At 48.1% G+C, this 21,572-nt stretch overlaps 1 protein-coding gene and 1 pseudogene across 1 annotated transcript in view; both read left to right on the top strand.

Moving 5' to 3' along the window:
* The first annotated feature begins 5,361 nt into the window (after positions 1 to 5,361).
* Positions 5,362 to 21,572, top strand: part of serpini1 (serpin peptidase inhibitor, clade I (neuroserpin), member 1) — a 29,675-nt gene continuing 13,464 nt past the window's right edge. The window contains exons 1-5 of the mRNA XM_078409808.1: positions 5,362 to 5,372; positions 18,076 to 18,179; positions 18,290 to 18,372; positions 19,431 to 19,731; positions 21,113 to 21,343. Of these exons, the coding sequence (XP_078265934.1) occupies positions 5,362 to 5,372; positions 18,076 to 18,179; positions 18,290 to 18,372; positions 19,431 to 19,731; positions 21,113 to 21,343 (730 nt within the window). The remainder of the gene's footprint in view (positions 5,373 to 18,075; positions 18,180 to 18,289; positions 18,373 to 19,430; positions 19,732 to 21,112; positions 21,344 to 21,572) is intronic.
* LOC144599742 (U2 spliceosomal RNA) lies at positions 13,401 to 13,483 on the top strand (annotated as a pseudogene).

Below are 21,572 nucleotides of genomic sequence, written 5' to 3'. Positions count from 1 at the left end.
AATTGATTGTGAACCATACTGGCAGCCAGTGGAGAAAGGCCAGACTAGGGGTAATATGATCCATCTTTCGGGTACCTGTAAGGAGCATTGCTGCAGTGTTCTGGACCAATTACAGGCAGGACAGGGATGACTGACTGATCCCAGTATACAGGGAGTTGTAGTAGTCCAGGCGAGAGGATATAAAGGAGTGGATGACTTGCTCCAGATCTTTGAATGAGAGGAACGGCTCAATTGTAGACATGGTGCGAAGCTGGAAGAGACTGGCTTTTACTTGTTTGTCAAACTTAAAGGCGGAATCAAATATCACACCAAGGTTTTTGACGTGAGGTTTAACGAGGGTGGATAGGTTACCAAGGTTGTTGGTTCTCACTTTGATGGAGTCAGGGGGGCCACATTGGATGACTTCAGACTTGCTCTCGTTCAGCTGCAGGACGTTCTGTGCCATCCAACATTTTATGTCCTCAAGGCAGTTCATGAGACTGATTAGATTGGACCGGTTGTTTGGTTTCAGGGGGAGATAAAGCTGTGTGTCATCAGCATAACAGTGGAAGGAAATGTCGTGTTTTTGAATGATTTGGCCGAGGGGAAGCATGTACATCGAGAAGAGAATGGGGCCTAGGATGGAGCCTTGTGGAACCCCGCAGGAGAGGCTAGCTGGGGAAGAGGACAAGTTGCCCATGTTGATGGAGCAGTTCCTATTTTTGAGGGAGGATGTGAACCAGTTCAAGGCAGTGCCATCTACCCCAACCCCGTACTGGAGACAGTCAATTAAGATGTTATGATCCACTGTATCAAACGCCGCGCTGAGGTCAAGAAGAAGCAGGATGGCACAGACACCGGAGTCGATAGAGAGGAGCAGGTCATTGTGCACTTTCAACAAGGCAGACTTTGTGCTATGATGAGCCCTAAAACCTGACTGGAAACTTTCCAAGATGTTATTTTGGAGTAGGTGGGGCAGTAATTGAATGAGAATTACCTTTTCGAGAACCTTTGACAGGAATGTAAGTTTAGAAATTGGTCTGTAGTTGCTAGGCAAGGTGGGGGTCTAAATTAGGGTTTTTCAGGAGGGGCTGGACCACCGCGTGCTTGAAGCAGGTTGGAAGCGGTGCCAGTGGCCAGAGAACTGTTGATAATAGAGATGATGCTGGGACCGGCTATGTCAAAGACCTCCTTCAGGAGGGCAGTGGGGACAATGTCAAGGGGGCAGGTTGCAGGTTTCATGATGGAAACAAGCTTTGCAAGGGCGGATAGTGTGATGGGTTGGAAACAATCCAATTTAGATGAACAGACCAGTGAGACAGCGAGGTCACGGGTTGGAGGGGAAATGTTCATTCTAATGTACTCGACTTTGATGGTGAAAAATCGTAAGAATTCTTCGCACTTAGCAGGGGACCAAACTAAGCTGGTACTGGGGGCAGGACATATGACAGAACTAATGGTACTGAATAAGACCTTGAGTTTTTAGAAATAAGGTTCAGAGAAGTATTTTGCTCCAGCAGCCTTAACTGCTTCCTGATATTTGTGAAGATTGTTTCTCAAAATCTCAAAGGAAATTTGAAGCTTATCACATTTCCACCTCCGTTCTGATTTTCTGCACTCCCTCCTTAGGGCTCTGGTGGTGTCATTAAGCCAAGGCCGACCTTTAGGCTTAGGCTTTTTCACTTTAAGGGGAGCTACAGAATTCAGAATGGAAGAGCAAGTGGTATTAAATAAAAAAGTAAGATCGTCAGTGCTGAGATGGGGGGAGAAACCTCAATAGTGCAGGTATTGGGAGCAGCTATGAGAGCCTCAGAACTTATTGGCAGTCGAAGAGTTAATGTAGCGAGAGCAACATACAGGGAGATGAGAATTGGTGGGAGAGAAGGACAGAGATGCGACACACACTAGGGACAATGTTGCATAGGAATACTAAGTTAATTAACCTACAAACCTGCACGTCTTTGGATGGTGGGAGGAAACTGAAGATTTCAGAAAACTGGACCCCAGGAAAGGGAGTTTGTGGAGTCCCTCCGAGATGGATTCTTAGAACAGCTTGTACTGGAGCCTACCAGGGAGAAGGCAATTCTGGATTTAGTGTCGTGTAATGAACCTGATCTGATAAGGGGACTCGAGGTAAAAGAGCCATTAGGAGGCACTAATCATAATATGGTATGTTTTAATCTACAAATTGAGAGGGAGAAGGGAAAATCGGAAGTGTCAGTATTACAGTATAGCAAAGGGGATTACAGAGGCATGAGGCAGGAGCTGGCCAGAATTGACTCGAAGGAGGCCCTCGCAGGGAAGACGGTGGAACAGCAATGGCAGGTGTTCCTGGGAACAATGCAGAAGTTGCAGGATCAATCCCCAGGGTCTGATGGTCTGCATCCCAAGGTACTTAAGGAGGTGTGTCTAGAAATCGTGGACACATTGGTGATCATTTTCCAATGTTCTATAGATTCAGGGTCAGTTCCTGTGGATTGGAGGGTAGCTAATGTTATCCTGCTTTTTAAGAAAGGAGGGAGAGAGAAAACAGGAAATTATAGACCAGTTAGTCTGACATCAGTGGTGGGGAAGATGCTGGAGTCAATTATAAAAGGCGAAATTGCGGAGCATTTGGATAGTAGTAACAGGATCATTCCGAGTCAGCATGGATTTACGAAGGGGAAATCATGCTTGACTAATCTTCTGGAATTTTTTGAGGATGTAACTAGGAAAATTGACAGGGGAGAGCCGGTGGATGTAGTGTACCTCGACTTTCAGAAAGCCTTTGACAAGGTCCCACATAGGAGATTAGTGGGCAAAATTAGCGCACATGGTATTGGGTACTGACATGGATAGAAAATTGGTTGGCAGACAGAAAGCAAAGAGTAGGGATAAATGGGTCCCTTTCAGAATGGCAGGCAGTGGCTAGTGGGGTACCGCAAGGCTCGGTGCTGGGACTGCAACTATTTACAATATACATTAATGACTTGGATGAAGGGATTAAAAGTAACATTAGCAAATTTGCAGATGACACAAAGCTGGGTGGCAGTGTGAACTGTGAGGAAGATGCTACGAGGTTGCAGGGTGACTTGGACAGGTTGTGTGAGTGGGCGGATGCATGGCAGGGTCCCCTTATCTGACCCCTTTGTCTACCTTTCACATCCAGCCTTTGTCACCTACTGCACCCCTCTCCTAATAACCTCCCTCCACTATATCCACCCATCAGTTACAAGACTTTGGCTCTTTCCGAACTCTTCTACTTCATCCAACCCCATGTTGGCCTTCGTAACAAGAGGAGTTGAGTATAGGAGCAAAGAGGTCCTTCTGCAGTTGTACCGGGCCCTGGTGAGACCGCACCTGGAGTACTGTGTGCAGTTTTGGTCTCCAATTTTGAAGATGATACTAAGCTGGGGGGGTAGTGTGAATTGTGATGAAGATGCAATAAGGCTGCAGGGTGACTTGGACAGGTTGTGTGATTGGGCAGATACATGGCAGATGCAGTTTAATGTAGATAAGTGTGAGGTTATTCACTTTGGAAGTAAGAATAGAAAGGCAGATTATTATCTGAATGGTGTCAAGTTAGGAGGAGGGGGAGTTCAACGAGATCTGGGTGTCTTAGTGCATCAGTCAATGAAAGGAAGCATGCAGGTACAGCAGGCAGTGAAGAAAGCCAATGGAATGTTGGCCTTCGTAACAAGAGGAGTTGAGTATAGGAGCAAAGAGGTCCTTCTACAGTTGTACCGGGCCCTGGTGAGACCGCACCTGGAGTACTGTGTGCAGTTTTGGTCTCCAAATTTGCAGATGATACTAAGCTGGGGGGTAGTGTGAATTGTGAGGAAGATGCAATAAGGCTGCAGGGTGACTTCGACAGGTTGTGTGAGTGGGCGGATACATGGCAGATGCAGTTTAATGTAGATAAGTGTGAGGTTATTCACTTTGGAAGTAAGAATAGAAAGGCAGATTATTATCTGAATGGTGTCAAGTTAGGAGGAGGGGGAGTTCAACGAGATCTGGGTGTCTTAGTGCATCAGTCAATGAAAGGAAGCATGCAGGTACAGCAGGCAGTGAAGAAAGCCAATGGAATGTTGGCCTTCGTAACAAGAGGAGTTGAGTATAGGAGCAAAGAGGTCCTTCTACAGTTGTACCGGGCCCTGGTGAGACCGCACCTGGAGTACTGTGTTCAGTTTTGGTCTCCAAATTTGAGGAAGGATATTCTTGCTATGGAGGGCGTGCAGCGTAGGTTCACTAGGTTAATTCCCGGAATGGCGGGACTGTCGTATGTTGAAAGGCTGGAGCGATTGGGCTTGTATACACTGGAATTTAGAAGGATGAGGGGGGATCTTATTGAAACATATAAGGAAATTAGGGGATTGGACACATTAGAGGCAGGAAACATGTTCCCAATGTTGGGGGAGTCCAGAACAAGGGGCCACAGTTTAAGAATAAGGGGTAGGCCATTTAGAACGGAGATGAGGAAGAACTTTTTCAGTCAGAGAGTGGTGAAGGTGTGGAATTCTCTGCCTCAGAAGGCAGTGGAGGCCAGTTCGTTGGATGCTTTCAAGAGAGAGCTGGATAGAGCTCTTAAGGATAGCGGAGTGAGGGGGTATGGGGAGAAGGCAGGAACGGGGTACTGATTGAGAGTGATCAGCCATGATCGCATTGAATGGCGGTGCTGGCTCGAAGGGCTGAATGGCCTACTCCTGCACCTATTGTCTATTGTCTATTGTCTATTGTCTATTGTCTATTGTATACACTGGAATTTAGATGGATGAGGGGTGATCTTATTGAAACGTATAAGATAATTAGGGGATTGGACACATTAGAGGCAGGAAACATGTTCCCAATGTTGGGGGAGTCCAGAACAAGGGGCCACAGTTTAAGAATAAGGGGTAGGCCATTTAGAACGGAGATGAGGAAGAACTTTTTCAATCAGAGAGTGGTGAAGGTGTGGAATTCTCTGCCTCAGAAGGCAGTGGAGGCCAGTTCGTTGGATGCTTTCAAGAGAGAGCTGGATAGAGCTCTTAAGGATAGCGGAGTGAAGGGGTATGGGGAGAAGGCAGGAACGGGGTACTGATTGAGAGTGATCAGCCATGATCGCATTGAATGGCGGTGCTGGCTCGAAGGGCTGAATGGCCTACTCCTGCACCTATTGTCTATTGTCTATCAGTCTGAAGGATTCAATCTCAATGTCGTCTGTCCATTCATCTTGCAGTTAGGTAGTTGGTGCCTAAACCGCTGGACGCCTCCAGCACTTTGTTTTTAGACACAGCCATGTTCCCTGGTTAAAGTAATTGTAGTTGGCTCCTGTTACAGGGAGAGTAGAGTTTAATATTTGTGGTGTATTGATATGACTGGTTTGTACAACTTTGTGAACTGTATCTGGATCTGGTCTTTATGGAGATGGCATTAAGGTAAGGCTCCTGTTTCAAACCCACTCATGGTTTTCAGTGTTTTGGGATAAACTGGGCAGCACAGTGGTAGAGTTGCTGCCTCACAGCGCCAGAGGCCTGGGTCCAATCCAGACGTGTTGTCTGTACGGAGTTTGTATGTTCTCCCTGTGACCGCGTGGGTCTTCTCCAGGTGTTCTGGCTTCTTCCAACACGCCAAAGACATTCAGATTTGTAGGTTAATTGGTTTTAGTAAACAGTCCTTTGTAGGATAGTGCTAGTGTATGGGGTGATCACTGGTTTGTGCAGACTCAGAGGGCCTGTTTCCACATTATCTCAAAACTGAATTAGTTATTTTTTATTCAAGGATCTTTCAATTTGGGGTGCTGGAATCTTGAACAAAAACAACAGTGCTGGAGGAACTTTGGGTCAGGCAGCATCTGTGGAGCAAATGGCTACTGTAGATGTATCTGGTTGAAATCCTTCAGACTGGAGTGGGGGAAAGCAGGGAAAGTGAGGTGGGGTGAGGCAAAGCTTAGCAAGTGATGGGTAGTTAAGGTGGGGGAGGGGGGGAGATTGTGGAGTAAGTGACAACGGCTAGAGATGAAAAGGTGAGAATGTGTCAGAAGGAGAGGAGGCATGAAAAGTAAAGCTTGGGGAGGGATACGGGTGTAATGGGGCAGGGTGGGGATGAAGGGGGTAAAATGGAAATATGGGGCTCTGAGAGGGAGATGAGCATACTGATGGAACTCCCTCTTACACTGCACCCCCACCCTGGTGTACACACTACCCCATCACCTCAGTCACTGCTCCTCCCCCTCTGTGCACTCATCTCTCATCCCCGAGTCCTATATTTTTCTCCTTCCCCTTGCACCCATATCCATCCCTCTGGGTTTACATTTTAATGCCCTCCTTTCCCAATCTGACAAACTGTCCCCTTTTCACCTCTATCCTTTTGTCACTCACTACATCCATCTGCCAACCCCCCTCACCTGTATCCACCTATCACTCGCCAGGCTTTGTCCTGCTCCCATCTCTCTCCCCACTTTCTCTGCCCTACTCCATCAGTCTGAAGAAGGTTCAATGTCTGTCCATCCCCTTTGTGTTCAGACAGATGGAGTCGGACCCACTGAGTACCTCCAGCATTGTTTAGACATAGTTATATTTCCTGGTTAAATTAGTGCTGAAGTTGGAGTTTAATATTCATGGCCTTTTTTTTAAAGGCAATTATAATTTATTAATCCAGCCCATTCCAGTTGTCTCTAGTTTGGAGAGACAGCATGGAAATTGGTCCTTCGGCGCGCCCTAACCTGCACTGGGGCCAATTTACAGACGCTAACTAACTTACAAACCTGCAGGTCTTTGGTATGCAGCAGGAAAACAGAGCACCCGGAGAAAATCTCTGTGGCCACAGAGAGCAACAATCTCTGTACAGACAACACCAGAGATCAGGATATAACCCAGGTCTCTGCTCCTGTAAAACACCAACTCTAGTACTGTGCCACCCATATTTTAGTTGGTCTTAATGCTTTTCTTTTAGTACAATGTGAAGGCTCCTGACCTGAAACGTCACCAATCCATATTCTCCACAGATGCTGCCTGACCCGCTGAGTTACTTCTGCACTGTCTATCTTTTGTAAACCAGCATCTGCAGTTGATTTTGATCGCAAATCTTCTCTGGTCTCGGGGCTTTAACAAACTTTGGCATCTGGACAATGGGTGCATTACGGGGAAAGGAAACGGGTCGCAGAACAACGAAGACCATTTTGCAGTAAAGAGCACAATTATATCTAATTTGTAGACAACACTCCCAATGTGCAGTGAATTAAAAAAACAGGTCGCTCGAATTTCTGGTCAACACTCCCACCGTGTGGTAATCCGCTACACTGCAGGCATGTGCAATTCGTGGTTAGCACTCCCACCATGTGGTGATCCGCTGCACTGCAGGCATGTGCAATTTGTGGTTAACACTCCCACCATGTGGTAATCCGCTGAATTGCAGGTCCGTCCAATTTGTGGTCAACACTCCCACCGTGTGGTGGGTGATCCGCTGCACTGCAGGCATGTGCAATTTGTGATTAACACTCCCACCATGTGGTGATCCGCTGTACTGCAGGTCCGTCCAATTTGTGGTCAACACTCCCACCGTGTGGTGATCCGCTGCACTGCAGGCCTATCGAATATGTGGACGAACTTCTGGTTTGACTCGGATGGTCAGGCAGCATCTCTGGAGAACGTTGATAGCAGTGTCTTTTAGTTCACATGCTTACTGCGTTGCCTGTATTGCACCCCATATCGCACAGTGAGAGGAATTTATTTTGTCGGAAGGTGGTGAATCTGTGGAATTATTGCCGCAGAAGGCTGTGGAGGCTGACAATGGATATTTTTAAGACTGAGATAGATTCTTGATTAGCAAGGGCGTCAAACGTTGTGGGGTCTGAAGGAGGGTCTCGACCTGAAATGTCACCTGTTCCTTCTTGCCAGAGATGTTGCTTGACCGGCTCAGTTACTCCAGCTCTTTGTAGAGAAGGACGTTGGAACATTTCAAATATTAAAATGATATATTAATTTGATTTTTCTGCATAACTTCAAGTCTACCTGGATTTGGTCTTTATGAATGTCATAGGAAGGCAAGGCACTGTTAGTTTAATGGGATAAATGTTTTAAATAATTGATGGTGTTTCCAAATTGTTTGGAGAAAGGTCTTGTAATGCAGGGTGCTGGAATCTTGAGCAAAAAAAGTACTTGGAGGGTCAGGCAGCATCTGTGGAGGAAATGGGCAGATGTATTTGATCAGAAGCTGGCAAAAGGGGATGAGGTGACAAAGCCTGGCAAATGAAGGGTGGATACAGGTGAGAGGATGGGTTATTGGCAGGTGGGTGGAGTAAATGGCAAAGGCTAAAGGTGACAAGTGGAGAGAATGTGTCAGAAGGAGGGGTGTGAAATGGAAAGCCAGAGGGATGTGTCAGTGTAATGGGGCAGGGAGGCATGGGATTCTGATGTGAAATGAGCGTACTGGGGAACCCCCTTCCTTCCCCTGCGCCCCCACCCTGATGAGCACACTTCCCCAGCACCTGGGACACTCTGATCCTTTCCCCAATGTACGCTTATCTCCCATCCCCACGACCATACTTCCATCTTTCCCTTCCACCCATGTCTCGCCCTCTGGCTTTGCATTTCAATGCCCTTCTGCTTATCTGTCAATATTTGTCTCTTTCCACCTCGAGCAGTTGTCACTCACTCCACCCATCTGTCAATCACCCCTCCTCTGTATCCACCTATCACTCGCCAGACTTTGTCCTGCTCCCACCTTTTCCAGCTTTCCACTCCCTACTCCATGTGTGTGAAGGGTCCGGACCCTAAATGACCTCTGTCCACTTATGTTCAGGTAGATGGAACCTGACGTGCTGAGTACCGCCAGCACTTTGTTTTTAGACTTGGCCATTGGGGGCCGTTTCCCATCCTGTATTCTCCGGGTTAATCTTTCCCAAAGATTTATCCTGATGAAACCTGAGGATTCTAAATGGGGTCTTACTGTTTTACCATCTCCTTAAAGACCAAAGCCAGAGAGACATCGTTGTACAGAAAAGTAAAATAGTAGTAATTATAAGAAATCTCCTAACATCCTTCACACCCTCGTAAGCAGCAATACTTAAACTAGTTGGGAGTCCATTTATCATGGACCTAAGGAAATTGGTGACTTTTTTGCAGACGTTCAAAGCTTTTGTTGCATTAAGCAAAAACATGTAATATAATATGGGTCAGTGCCCGTAGTCAGGATCGAACCCGGGTCCCTGGCGATAATGTTACCACCTGGTGGTGCTGTGATGGCAGCATCGCCAATGGGCTGTCTGTCTTTTAGACTTTTTGTTATTTATGTGTGTTTTAAAAGTTTGTGTTCATTTTCTCTGGCTTGTTTTATGTGGGGGGGGGGGGGGGGGGGGTGGAGAGGGTCAGGGGAAACTTTTTTCAATCTTTTACCTTGTTTTCCAGATTGTATCTCCAGTCACTCTGCGGCCTAACATCATGGAGCTGGCGGCCTTGCTCGAAACTGAATTTGAGACCCACAGCGGGGCCGTGGACTGACCATCGCAGACTGCGAACCCTTGCCGGGGATCGACGCTTCAACTGCGGCCTATGGACCAACATCGAGGAGCTCGCAGTTTCCGTTAGAGACTGATGTCAGGAAGCTCCAAAGAACGAGGAAGGTTCGACCAGCTCTGACCCAGGGTCAGATCGCCCGGCGCGGGGAGCTTGATTGCCCCGATACGGAGGGCCCGACTACCAGCTATGGGAGCCAAGATCACCCCGTCAACGGAAGGCTCGAGACCCCCAACCGTGGTGGGACAAAGAAAGGAAGAGTGACATTTTTGTTTACTTCCATCACAGTGAGGAATGTGGGGGAGTCACTGTGGTGGATGTTCATGTTAAAATGTATCTTGTGTGTTCTGTTGCTTTTATTGGTATGACTGTGTGACAAATGAAATTCCTCGTATGTTGCAAAACATACTTGGATAATAAAGTTTGATTATGATAAAAGGTAGCAACTCTACAGCTGCGCCACCATGCCAGCCCGTGCTTGAATCGTGAGGAAATAAGTGGCGGGACAATTGTTTTCCCAAGTGAGTTTTCGAGGTCGCGGCTCTGTTTTCGAGGTCGCGGCACGTGCAGAAGGTTGTAGTCTGCATTCACCACAGCCATGAGTATGAAGGAATGGAACGTCTGGTAGGTGAAGTACGTGGAACCTCCATTGGGTGGACACCTGATGGCCACGAGACCTGGGTTCAACCCTGACAACATGTGTTGTCTGCACAGAGTTTGTACGTTCATCCGTGACCACGTGGGTCTTCTCTTGGCGTTCTGGCTTCTTTCAACACGCCAAAGACATTCAAATTTGTAGGTTAATTGATTTTAGGAAACTGTCCCTAGTGTGTGGGATAGTGCTAGTGTACGGGGTGATTGTTTAATTGTGCGGACAGACTCGGTGGGCCAGAGGGCCTGTTTCCACTATGTCTAAACTAAATATGTTTTTAAAATTTGAGGTTCTTTCAATTCAGGACGCTGGAATCTTGAACAAAAGCAACAGTGCTGGAGGAACTTTGTGGGTCAGGCAGCATCTGTGGAGCAAATGGATAGATGTGTCTGGTTGGAATCCTTCAGACTGGAGTGGAGGAAAGCTGGGAATGTCAGGTGGGGTGAGGCAAAGCTTAGCAAGTGATGGGTAGTTAAGGTGGGGGAGGGGGGGTGATTGTGGAGTAAGTGACAAAGGCTAGAGATGAAAGGGTGAGAATGTGTCAGAAGGAGAGGAGGCGTGAAAAGTAAAGCTTGGGGAGGGATACGGGTGTAATGGGGCAGGGTGGGGATGAAGGGGGTAAAAGAGAAATATGGGGCTGTGAGAGGGAGATGAGCATACTGATGGAACTCCCTCTTACACCGCACCCCCACCCTGGTGTACACACTTCCCCATCACCTCAGTCACTGCTCCTCCCCCTCTGTGCACTCATTTCTCATTCCCTGAGTACTATATTTTTCTCCTTCCCCTTGCACCCATATCCATCCCTCTGGCTTTACATTTCGGATTTAGATTTTTTTTAGATTTAGAGATACAGCGCGGAAACAGGCCCTTCGGCCCACCGAGTCCGTGCCGCCCAGTGATCCCCGCACACTAACACTATCCTACACACACTAGGGACAATTTTTACATTTACCCAGTCAATTGACCTACATACCTGTACGTCTTTGGAGTGTGGGAGGAAACCGAAGATCTCGGAGAAAACCCACGCAGGTCACGGGAAGAACGTACAAACTCCTTACAGACGGCGCCCGTAGTCAGGATCGAACCTGAGTCTCCGGCGCTGCATTCGCCATAAGGCAGCAACTCTACGGCTGCGCGACCTTTTCACCTCTAGCCTTTGTCACTTACTCCATCCATCTGCCAACCCCCTCTTGCCTGTATCCACCTATCACTCGCCAGGCTTTGTCCTGCTCCCATCTCTCTCCCCACTTTCTCTGTCTTTGTCCAAATTCTTGATTAGAGTGAGTGTCTGGGGTTGTGGGGAAATGGCAGGAGGATGGGGTTAGGAGGGAGAGACATGATTGAATGGTGGAGTAGACACGATGGGCAGAATGGCCTCATTCTGCTCTGGAGTCTTCTGGTCTTCTCTGACATAAGGAGATGCTTGCAGCCACTTTGTACAAAGTTAAAAAGATTATCCGGACATAAATGCTGTTTATGATGCCTTAAAGACGCATCTATTTGACAACCTTTTCTTTCAGCTTGCCAGGATCTGTTTCAAAGCTACTCATAGCAGCCCGAGTTTCCTTTCTCATACGAGTCCACTGCAAAAGCATTGTTTTTAATTTAAGAAACCAAGCCACCACAGTCTTCAACCTATTCCATCAAGAGAAATGGGTAATTAACTAGTTTGTTGAATCCAATGGGTCCTTAATAATGGCGTTCACTAAGATGTCTTGCTTGATTTCTGGATCATTAGCAGAGATCTCAGCCTCCAGGTTAAACTTTGGCCATTCTCGGTCTGGTGGAATTCTCTGCCTCAGAAGGCAGTGGAGGCCAATTCTCTGAATGCATTCAAGAGAGAGCTAGATAGAGCTCTTAAGGATAGCGGAGTCAGGGGGTATGGGGAGAAGGCAGGAACGGGGTACTGATTGAGAATGATCAGCCATGATCACATTGAATGGCGGTGCTGGCTCGGAGGGCCGAATGGCCTCCTCCTGCACCTATTGTTTATTGTTTACAGAGAAACTCTGACCCATTGATCCATCTCTTACTGCTTAAGGAGCGGTCTGCTGTTAATCCACTAGAGGTTTCATCCGCAGGATTTTCCTTGGTATACTTCCACTGTGATTCATTAGTAGCATCCCTTATAAATAGATCCTGTTTGTGACAAATGTAAAGAACCCTTTGCTCTGTCATGCTATCAGTCCAGAAAGTAGATTCCTCCAGCTTAAGCTGCAGTTCTTTTTGCAGCAATATGTCAGTTCTGACAGCTAAGTGCGTCTGCAAGCTCCATTCTGGGAATCGTCATTTGCTTCAATGGTGCCACGCTGGCCTTCCCCATTCAGAATGCAGCATGTACTTCATTGTCATCATTTTACAGTCTCAGATACGAAACAGTACCATAACCACTTTCACTTGCATCAGAAAAGTGATGCAGCTGTGCAAATATAATTCGACCAAAGTTTGTAGGCTTCATACACCAACCGGTCCACTCTGAACTCCAAGATCTTGTCTGTGTAACTCTGTAACTCCGTGTAACTCCATATCTCTGTGTTACTGTGTAACTCTATATCTCTGTGTAACACTATATCTCTGTGTAACTCTATATCTCTGTGTAACTCTATATCTCTGTGTAACACTATATCTCTGTGTAACACTATATCTCTGTGTAACTCTATATCTCTGTGTAACTCTATATCTCTGTGTAACACTATATCTCTGTGTAACACTATATCTCTGTGTAACTCTATATCTCTGTGTAACTCTATATCTCTGTGTAACACTATATCTCTGTGTAACTCTATATCTCTGTGTATCTCTATATCTCTGTGTAACTCTATATCTCTGTGTAACTCTATATCTCTGTGTAACTCTATATCTCTGTGTATCTCTATATCTCTGCGTTACTGTGTATCTCTGTGTATCTCTGTGTAACCCACAAACCATCCTCCCTTCCAGCCTCGGCAAGGCCAGCAGCAGTAATCAAGGACGAGTCGCACCCTGGCCACTCCCTCTTCTCCCCTCTCCCATCGGGCAAAAGGTACAGAAGTGTGAAAATGCAAATCTCCAGATTCAGGGACAGTTTCTTCCCAGCTGTTATCAGACAACTGAACCATCCTACTACATCCAGAGAGCAGTGCTGAACTACTATCTGCCCCTTTGATGACCCTCAGTCTATCCTTGATGGGACTTTGCTTGCTTTACCTTGCACTAACCATTATTCCCTTATCATGTATCTATACACTGTAAATGGAGTGATTGTAATCATGCATATGGCAGGGGAGAATCGATGGTCTTTTGGCTAAGATCAAGTGATCGCTTCTCGGCCTTTTGGCTAAGATCAAGTGTAGTATCTGTTCTTGCACAACCTAATGTTCTTATATGGGCCCCAGCTCCGGGAGACCGGGAGCAGTGCAGTGGCCAATGGGCCCCAGCTCCAGGAAACTGGGAGCAGCGCAGTGGCCAATGGGCCCCAGCTCCGGGAGACCGGGAGCAGCGCAGTGGCCTCGCCAGAAAATACACCCTGTGCTGAGGAAGCCACCAACCTGTACCACTACCTGTGCAACAAAAATGTGCAGGAACTCAGCCAGACGATGTTCATGCGGGAGGATCGCCTGGAACACTAAAGGACAATGGAGCTGAAACTGGCATCCCTAAACGTGCGCAGTGTGAAGAGCACTGCGCGATGTGTATCCGCCTTGCAGTACCTGGCCAAGGTAAAGGCGGATGTGACTTTTCTACAAGAGTGCGGGCTGCCACACCTTCGCTGCTATCGGAGGTGGTCACGATAGTGGCCCCACGGACTGTCGGTATGGTCGGGGGGCAATGATTGTCGTGCGTCCGGTCTGGGGATCTTGCTGCAGGGAGGGGGCTTCACCATCACTGAGGTAAGGGAGGTGGTGGGGGGGCGTCTCCTGGTGGTGGATGTAATGTACCGTGGTTCTCCGCTCCGGCTGATTAATGTGTATGCCTCACCCAGGCGGAGCGAGCGGTTAGCCGTCCTCCAGCAGCTCCCACCGCTGCTGGCCACGTCTAGACTGCTCGTTCTGGCCGGTGACTTCAACTGCATCATCGATGCGGCTGGACGATCCGGCAGTGCCAACCACAGACTGGACGGCACCTCCAAACTCCTGGTGGAGACGGTCAAAGATGCAAAGCTGCGCGACGCCTTCAGCGACCCTGCAGGCGGAGCCCAGCCGCGGTTCACCTGGTCAGGACCGAACGGTTCAGCCCAGTCCCGGATAAACTTCCTCTTCACATCGAGGGCCGTCACAGTCAGACACACCGACCTCGCGCCGGTGTTCTTCTCTGACCACTGCCTCCTTCAGGCCACCTGTCACCTACAGGAGGACCGGAAGGCGGGCAGAGGGACGTGGAAGTTAAACGTGGAGCTGTTGACCCCGGAGAACGTTGAGGAGCTAAAGAGGGACTACACATGTTGGAGAACTGCGGGGCCCCTCTTTGACTCCCCGACACTCTGGTGGGAGGCAACAAAGGAGAACATCAAGAAGTTCTTCGTCTCCAAAGGTGTCCAGAGAGCAAGACAGGGTAAGAGGGAATTGTGTCAACTCCAGACAGATTTGCAGCAACTGCTCCTTCTGCATGTGATGTGAGGGAGGAACTGAGAGAGTTGAAGGGCCGGCAAGCTCGGCTCTTTACCTCTGAATCCTCCAAGATCATCTTCCGGTCCAGGGTCCGCCATCTTGAGCAGGATGAGACGTGCTCACGTTACTTCTTCCATAAGGTTCACAGGGGGAGCTCTGTGATCAAAAGCCTTAGGGAAGAGGACGGCTCGGTAACATCCTCGCAGTCAGACATGCTCAAGATCTGCAGATCCTTTTATAAGGATCTGTACGATGTAAAGACCACAGACAGCACCGCCTCCCAGAACTTCCTGTCCTCCATCATGGAAGTCTTGGACGACAGCAAGCGGGAGAGTCTGGACCAACCACTGACCCTGGAGGAGCTGACTGGCTCCATCCGTTCCTTTGACTCGAGTAAAACTCCCGGTGGCGATGGCTTACCGGCAGAGTTGTACTCGGCTCTGTGGGACTGGGTGGGCCCGGACCTGCTGGAAGTGTACAACGATATACTTCTAGCCGGCAGCATGTCAGACTCAATGAGGAAGGGCAGCATCACCTTGATCTACAAGCAGAAGGGGGAGATGAATGACATAAGGAATTGGAGACCCATCACATTGTTAAATGTAGACTACAAGATCCTGTCTAAGGCCATCGCCAACCGGATCAAGTCTGCTCTGGGACAGGTGATCCACCCGGACCAAACCTGTGATGTACCTGGCAGGAAAATCTCAGACAGCCTGGTGCTGCTGAGAGACACCATTGCCTACGTGCAGGACAGACGGGTGGATGCCTGCCTGGTCAGCTTGGACCAGGAGAAGGCCTTCGACAGGATATCGCACACGTACATGAGGGACGTGCTCTCCAAAATGGGCTTTGGGGAGGGAATCAGGAAGTGGATACAACTGCTCTACACCGATATCTGTAGTGCAGTCCAAATTAATGGGTGGGAATCAGACAGCTTCCCCGTCAGGTCTGGAGTCAGGCAGGGTTGCCCTCTCTCCCCTGTCTTGTTCGTCTGTTGCATTGAACCCTTTGCCGAATCCATCAGGAAGGATGCGAGCATAAGAGGAGTGACACTGCCAGGCAGTGGGGGCACTCAGGTCAAGGCCTCCCTGTACATGGACGATGTCGCCGTCTTCTGCTCGGATCCAGGGTCGGTCCGCAGACTGATCAGCGTCTGCGACCAGTTTGAGTTGGCCACGGGGGCCAGGGTAAACCGCAGAAAGAGCGAGGCCATGCTCTTTGGCAACTGGCCCGACCGATCTTCCATCCCCTTCACCATCAAGCCTGACTTCCTGAAGGTGCTGGGGATCTGGTTCGGGAAGGCTGGGGCATGTAACAAAAATTGGCTGGAGTGGATAGCCAGGGTGGGGAAGAAGCTGGAGCTGTGGAAGCAGCGCTCCATCTCCATCACGGGGAAAAACCTGGTCATCAGGTGTGAGGTGCTCTCGGGGCTGCTGTACTTGGCGCAAGTGTGGCCCGTCCCTCCCTCCCACGCCAAGGGGATCACCCGGGCCGTCTTCCGCTTCATCTGGGGGTCGGCGATGGACCGGGTGCGACGAGCCACAATGCACAAGTCGGCAGACAACGGGGGTAAAAGCGTGCCCAACGTCGCCCTCATTCTGATGGCCACCTTCGTGTGTGGCTGCATCAGGCGGAGCATAGAGCCAAGGCACGTGGGCACCAAATGCCACTACCTGCTGAGGTTCTACCTGTCCCCGGTGTTGCGAAGGATGGGCCTGGCGCAGATGCCACGCAATGTGCCAGTCAGCTGGACATTGCCGAACCATCTGTCGTTTGTGGACAGGTTCTTCCGGACCAACACCTTTGACCACAAGTCCATCGGGCAGTGGTCAGCACGGAACGTCCTGCAGGCACTGCAGAGGATTGACTCCATGGATCCTGTGGCGTGGTTCCCAGAGCAGACTGCCCAGGTTGTCTGGCAAAATACCTCATCGCCAGAACTCACCAACAAGCACCAAGACCTGGCTTGGCTGGCGGTGAGGGGAGCCCTCTCAGTCAGATCCTTCCTGCACCGCCGGAACCTCACTACCAGCGCACGCTGCCTTCGGGATGGCTGCAACGGAGAGGAGACGGTGGCCCACCTCTTCACAGAGTGTGGATTTGCCAGGAGAGTCTGGAGAGGTCTGCAGGGGTCCCTGTCACGATTCATTCCGAGCAGCTCCGTCACAGAGGACTCTGTGCTCTACGGACTGTTCCCAGGGACGCATTCGGAGACAGACATCGAGTGCTGCTGGAAGGTCATCAACTCGGTGAAAGATGCTCTTTGGTCTGCCCGAGCTTTGTTGGCCACCCAGCGGAGCGACCTGTCCGTCAAGGAATGTTGCCGACTGGCCCACTGCAGACTGCAGGAGTACGTGCTGAGGGACGCTCTGAAGCTTGGTGCAGCCAACGCCAGGCCCTGTGGGGGAGGACCACAGTCTAGGGTCCTTCCGCTGCTGGACATGGGGGGGGGGGGGCAGGGTGTGGTGGAGAGAGATGCCCCTCCAAATAAGGGATACTGGGTAAATGTCTAAATGTAAGTAAATGTCTAAGTGAATGTCCGTATCAAATGTAACCTCCGGAAATGTCGGATGGGCTTGTTTAAGAATATGTTTTGTGAATGATATTTATTATTTGAATAACGTATTTTTTGATTTAAAAAAAAAAAAAAAAAAAAAAATGCATATAAGAAAATAACTGCAGATGCTGGTACAAATCGATTTATTCACAAAATGCTGGAGTAACTCAGCAGGTCAGGCAGTATCTCGGGAGAGCAGGAATGGGTGACGTTTCGGGTCGAGACCCTTCTTCAGACTGATGTCAGGGGGGCGGGACAAAGGAAGGATATAGGTGGAGACAGGAAGATAGAGGGAGATCTGGGAAGGAGGAGGGGAAGGGAGGGACAGAGGAACTATCTAAAGTTGGAGAAGTTGATGTCCATACCACTGGGCTGCAAACTGCCCAGGCGAAATATCCTCCAATTTCCGGTGGGCCTCACTATGGCACTGGAGGAGGCCCATGACAGAAAGGTCAGACTGGGAATGGGAGGGGGAGTTGAAGTGCTCGGCCACCGGGAGATCAGTTTGGTCAATGCGGACCGAGCGCAGGTGTTCAGCGAAGCGATCGCCGATGTAATCATGATGTAATCATGTGTTGTTTTTCCGCTGACTGGTTAGCACGCAACAAAAGCTTTTCACTGTACCTCGGTACACGTGACAATAGACTAAACTGAAACTCCGCTTAGATGGGGCATTTTGGTCGGCATGGGAGAGTTGGGGTAAAGGCCAGTTCCCTTTGATTCTACGTGCTTGTTTTCCTACCATTTCTACTTTGAAGGTTGCATGTTACTGACAAAAAAAAATCTGCTTCTGTGTTTATGTCCTTGAAGTCTTCTATGTAACAGGTGCTTGGGAATTAATACATCACTAGCATTAGACATTGCTGACAACAAGATTGCCAAAAGCTGCCCGGTGGGCCATAATATCAAAGCAAGTATGCAGGCAACAGGTAGAGGAATATTAAACCAAGTATTTGTATGTATAATACTTCTGTTAGTGTTATATTTGTAATCTACATTTACTGCACTGTGTAAAATTAATGACCTCTTAAATTTACAGTTGAACAGATTCAGATACGCCATTTGGATTTCCAGTTGCTTCACACTTACAGCATTCTCACCTCCATTTCTGCTCGTTCAGAAGTAGTTCTAAAATTGCCTGAAGTGAAAATAAGTTGTGCAGTCAGTCTCTGTAAAAAGGAGAGTGTCTATGACTTTTCTGGTAATGCTCTACATCTGAGGTTGAAAAATATATCTTGCTGCATAACTATTTCCTTCAAAACACGATGCATTTTTTAATTTATCGGATTCTTACCTAATTTTATTCTTGATCGAGGTGTATAAATGTGTACCGTGTTATCATTAGGGCAGCACAGTGCCGCATGTGGTAGAGTTGCTGCCTCACAGTACCAGAGACCCGGGTTCAATCCTGACCTACGGATGTCATTTGTGTGAACTTTGCACATTCTCCCTGTGACCACGTGGGATTCCTCTGGGTGCTCCGGCTTCCCCCTCACCTCTAAAACTGCTCCTAATGTCTTGGCAGAGGATGGGGCGGCTCAGTAGAGTTGCTGCCCCACAGCGCCAGAGACCCGGGTTCGATCCTGACTGCGGGCGCTGTCTGTATGGAGTTTGTACGTTCTCCCCGTGACCTGCGTGGGTTTTCTCCGGGAGCTCTGGTTTCCACCCACACTCCAAAGACGTGCAGGTTTGTAGGTTAATTGGCTTGGTGTAAATGTAAGTTGTCCGGATAGTGTACAGGGTAGTGTTGGTGTGCGGGGATCGCTGATCAGAGCGAACTCGGTGGGCCGAAGGGCCTGTTTCCACGCTGTATCTCTGAACTAAACTAAAACTAAAGTATGGGAAAGTGGGATAGTATACAAGTGTGAATGGGTGGTTGATGGCCGGAGTGGACTCAGTGGGCGGTTTCTATGCTGTGTCTCTAAACTGAGCTACACTAAGTCGCAACTATTTCAGCAATAACATTTTAAGAGATGATTTTTGTGGAAACATTAGTTCTCCTGCTCATTCATCTACAGGGCGGAGATTATTAGATCGTAAGGAAGGTCAACAGTGACAGGAGCAGATTTAGGCCATTCGGCCCATCAAGCCTACTCTGCCATTCAATCATGGCTGACCTATTTCTCCCTCCTAACCACATTCTCTTGGGACCGCTTCAATGCTGCAATGCTGATTTTTAGCAACGCATCTTCAAGTGTCTTCTTTATATATCTTCCGCAGTGATGAGAATACTATTATTCGGTAGTCTGCTCTGCCTCTGTGCAGAGGTGGCAGATTGCAGTTTGGCCTCCCTTCACTGGGATATCACAATGGGATTTACAGTCGATCTCTACCATGCTGTTCGCTCCGCGAGGAAGAACGGAAATATTATTTGTTCGCCCACGTCTATCAGTGTTGGCCTCGCCATGATCGCACTGGGTGGGAGAGGAACAACTTTACGGCAGTTAAGGAAAGCTTTGCACTTTGATAAAGGACACGAAGGTAGGTCAAACAAGCACAAAAAAAGAACTGAAGATGGTGTAAATTGGAAGTAAAGACAGAAAATGCTGGAAATACTCAGTGTGTTAGAAACATAGAAACATAGAAAATAGGTGGAGAAGGAGGCCATTTGGCCCTTCGAGCCAGCACCACCATTCATTGTGATCATGGCTGATCATCCACAATCAATAACCCGTGCCTGCCTTCTCTCCATATCCCTTGATTCCACTAGCCCCTAGAGCTCTATCTAACTCTCTCTTAAATCCTTAAATCTCTTAAATTGCTATTTGATTAAATAAACCAATGAAGATTATCATTGAATAATAATCTTTATTATTACTCTCAATGAGGAGAAAAACGAATGTTACATTTCAGGTTAACAGTGATCAATCACCAGAACGCTAATCTGCCAATCGTCAAAAACATGACTGATATTGAGCAAAACACACAATGCTGGAGTAACTCAGCAGGTCAGGCAGCCTCTCGGGAGAGAAGGAATGGGTGGCGTTTCGGGGTCGAGACCCTTCTTCAGACTGATGTCAGAGGAGGGGGCGGGACAAAGATAGAATGTAGTCAGAGACAGTAAGACTGGTGGGAGAACTGGGAAGGGGAGGGGATAGAGAGGAGAAGCAAGGACCATCTGAAGTTAGAGAAGTCAATGTTCATACCGCCGGGGTGTAAACTACCCAAGCGAAATATGAGGTGCTGTTCCTCTAATTAGTGCTGACTCGCTGAGCATTTTGTGTCCACCTTCGATTTTTTTATTTTTTTATTTTTTAATTAATTTTTTTATTGTTATTCAAAACTATACACCAGACAAGTACATATTTGAATGAAATCCCATTGCATCTGGCTCACAATGTAACAGAATAATAATTTAAACCAGCATCTGCAGTTTTTTTTTCCTACACAAAATGCTGGAGGCTGTCAATGGGTCAGGCAGCATCTGGGGACAGGCAATGTTTTGGGTCGGAATCCTACTTCAGAATGGCCTGAAACATTGGCTGTCCATTTCCTTCATTCCATTCCCTCCCCTTGATCAGTACAGGGTGTCAGGGGTTATGGGGAGAAGGCAGGAGAATGGGGTTGAGAGGGAGAGATAGATCAGCCATGATTGAATGGCGGAGTGGACTTGATGGGCCGAATGGCCTAATTCCACTCCTATAACTTATGAACTTATGAGATGCTGCCTGACCCATTGAGTTCCTCCAGCACTTTGTATTTTGATCAACATTCCAGCATCTGCAGTTCCCTGTGTCTCCACAATCTATATTAAAAGTAAATTTGCAATTGCATGAATAATTGCTATCCTTTTTGAATGTAATATAAAATGTTTATTTTCCAGTATCTGCTACATTCTCAAGTACTGTGATTCTAATTTTAGGGGAGGAATTTTCTATGTTGATAAAGCAATCAAACATCATCTCCGCCAACAGTGAGAAATATCAGTTAAAACTTGCCAATGCACTTTACATTCAAGATGGATACAGTCCTTCTCAACAATACCTCCATGGCATCCAGGAATTCTTTGATAGTGCCGCAAGGACAGTGAATTTTCAAGAATCCTCATCCACTGCCAACATCATTAATAAGTGGATAGCTAATCAGACCAGTGGTAAGAGGCAGTTATTTTCTGCTCACGGTATTATTTTTCTGAATATAATTACAGTGTGCAAGATACATCTTCTGGATGCACTGGGACGCATCCTCAGTGATGTGACCTGGGGTCATGGGGTGTTTCGGGTCTCGCAACATCAGACACCCACCCTCGCCCAGGCGACCCAGCCAGGGTTGAACAGGCCCTGACTTGCGTCCCAGCAGCAACGGCCCACGGATCAGCCCTC

This window comes from Rhinoraja longicauda, chromosome 13 (genome assembly GCF_053455715.1).
Source record: "Rhinoraja longicauda isolate Sanriku21f chromosome 13, sRhiLon1.1, whole genome shotgun sequence".
Lineage (NCBI taxonomy): Eukaryota > Metazoa > Chordata > Chondrichthyes > Rajiformes > Arhynchobatidae > Rhinoraja > Rhinoraja longicauda.
Note: the sequence above shows the minus strand (reverse complement) of the source record. Positions and strands in the feature narration are given on the sequence as shown.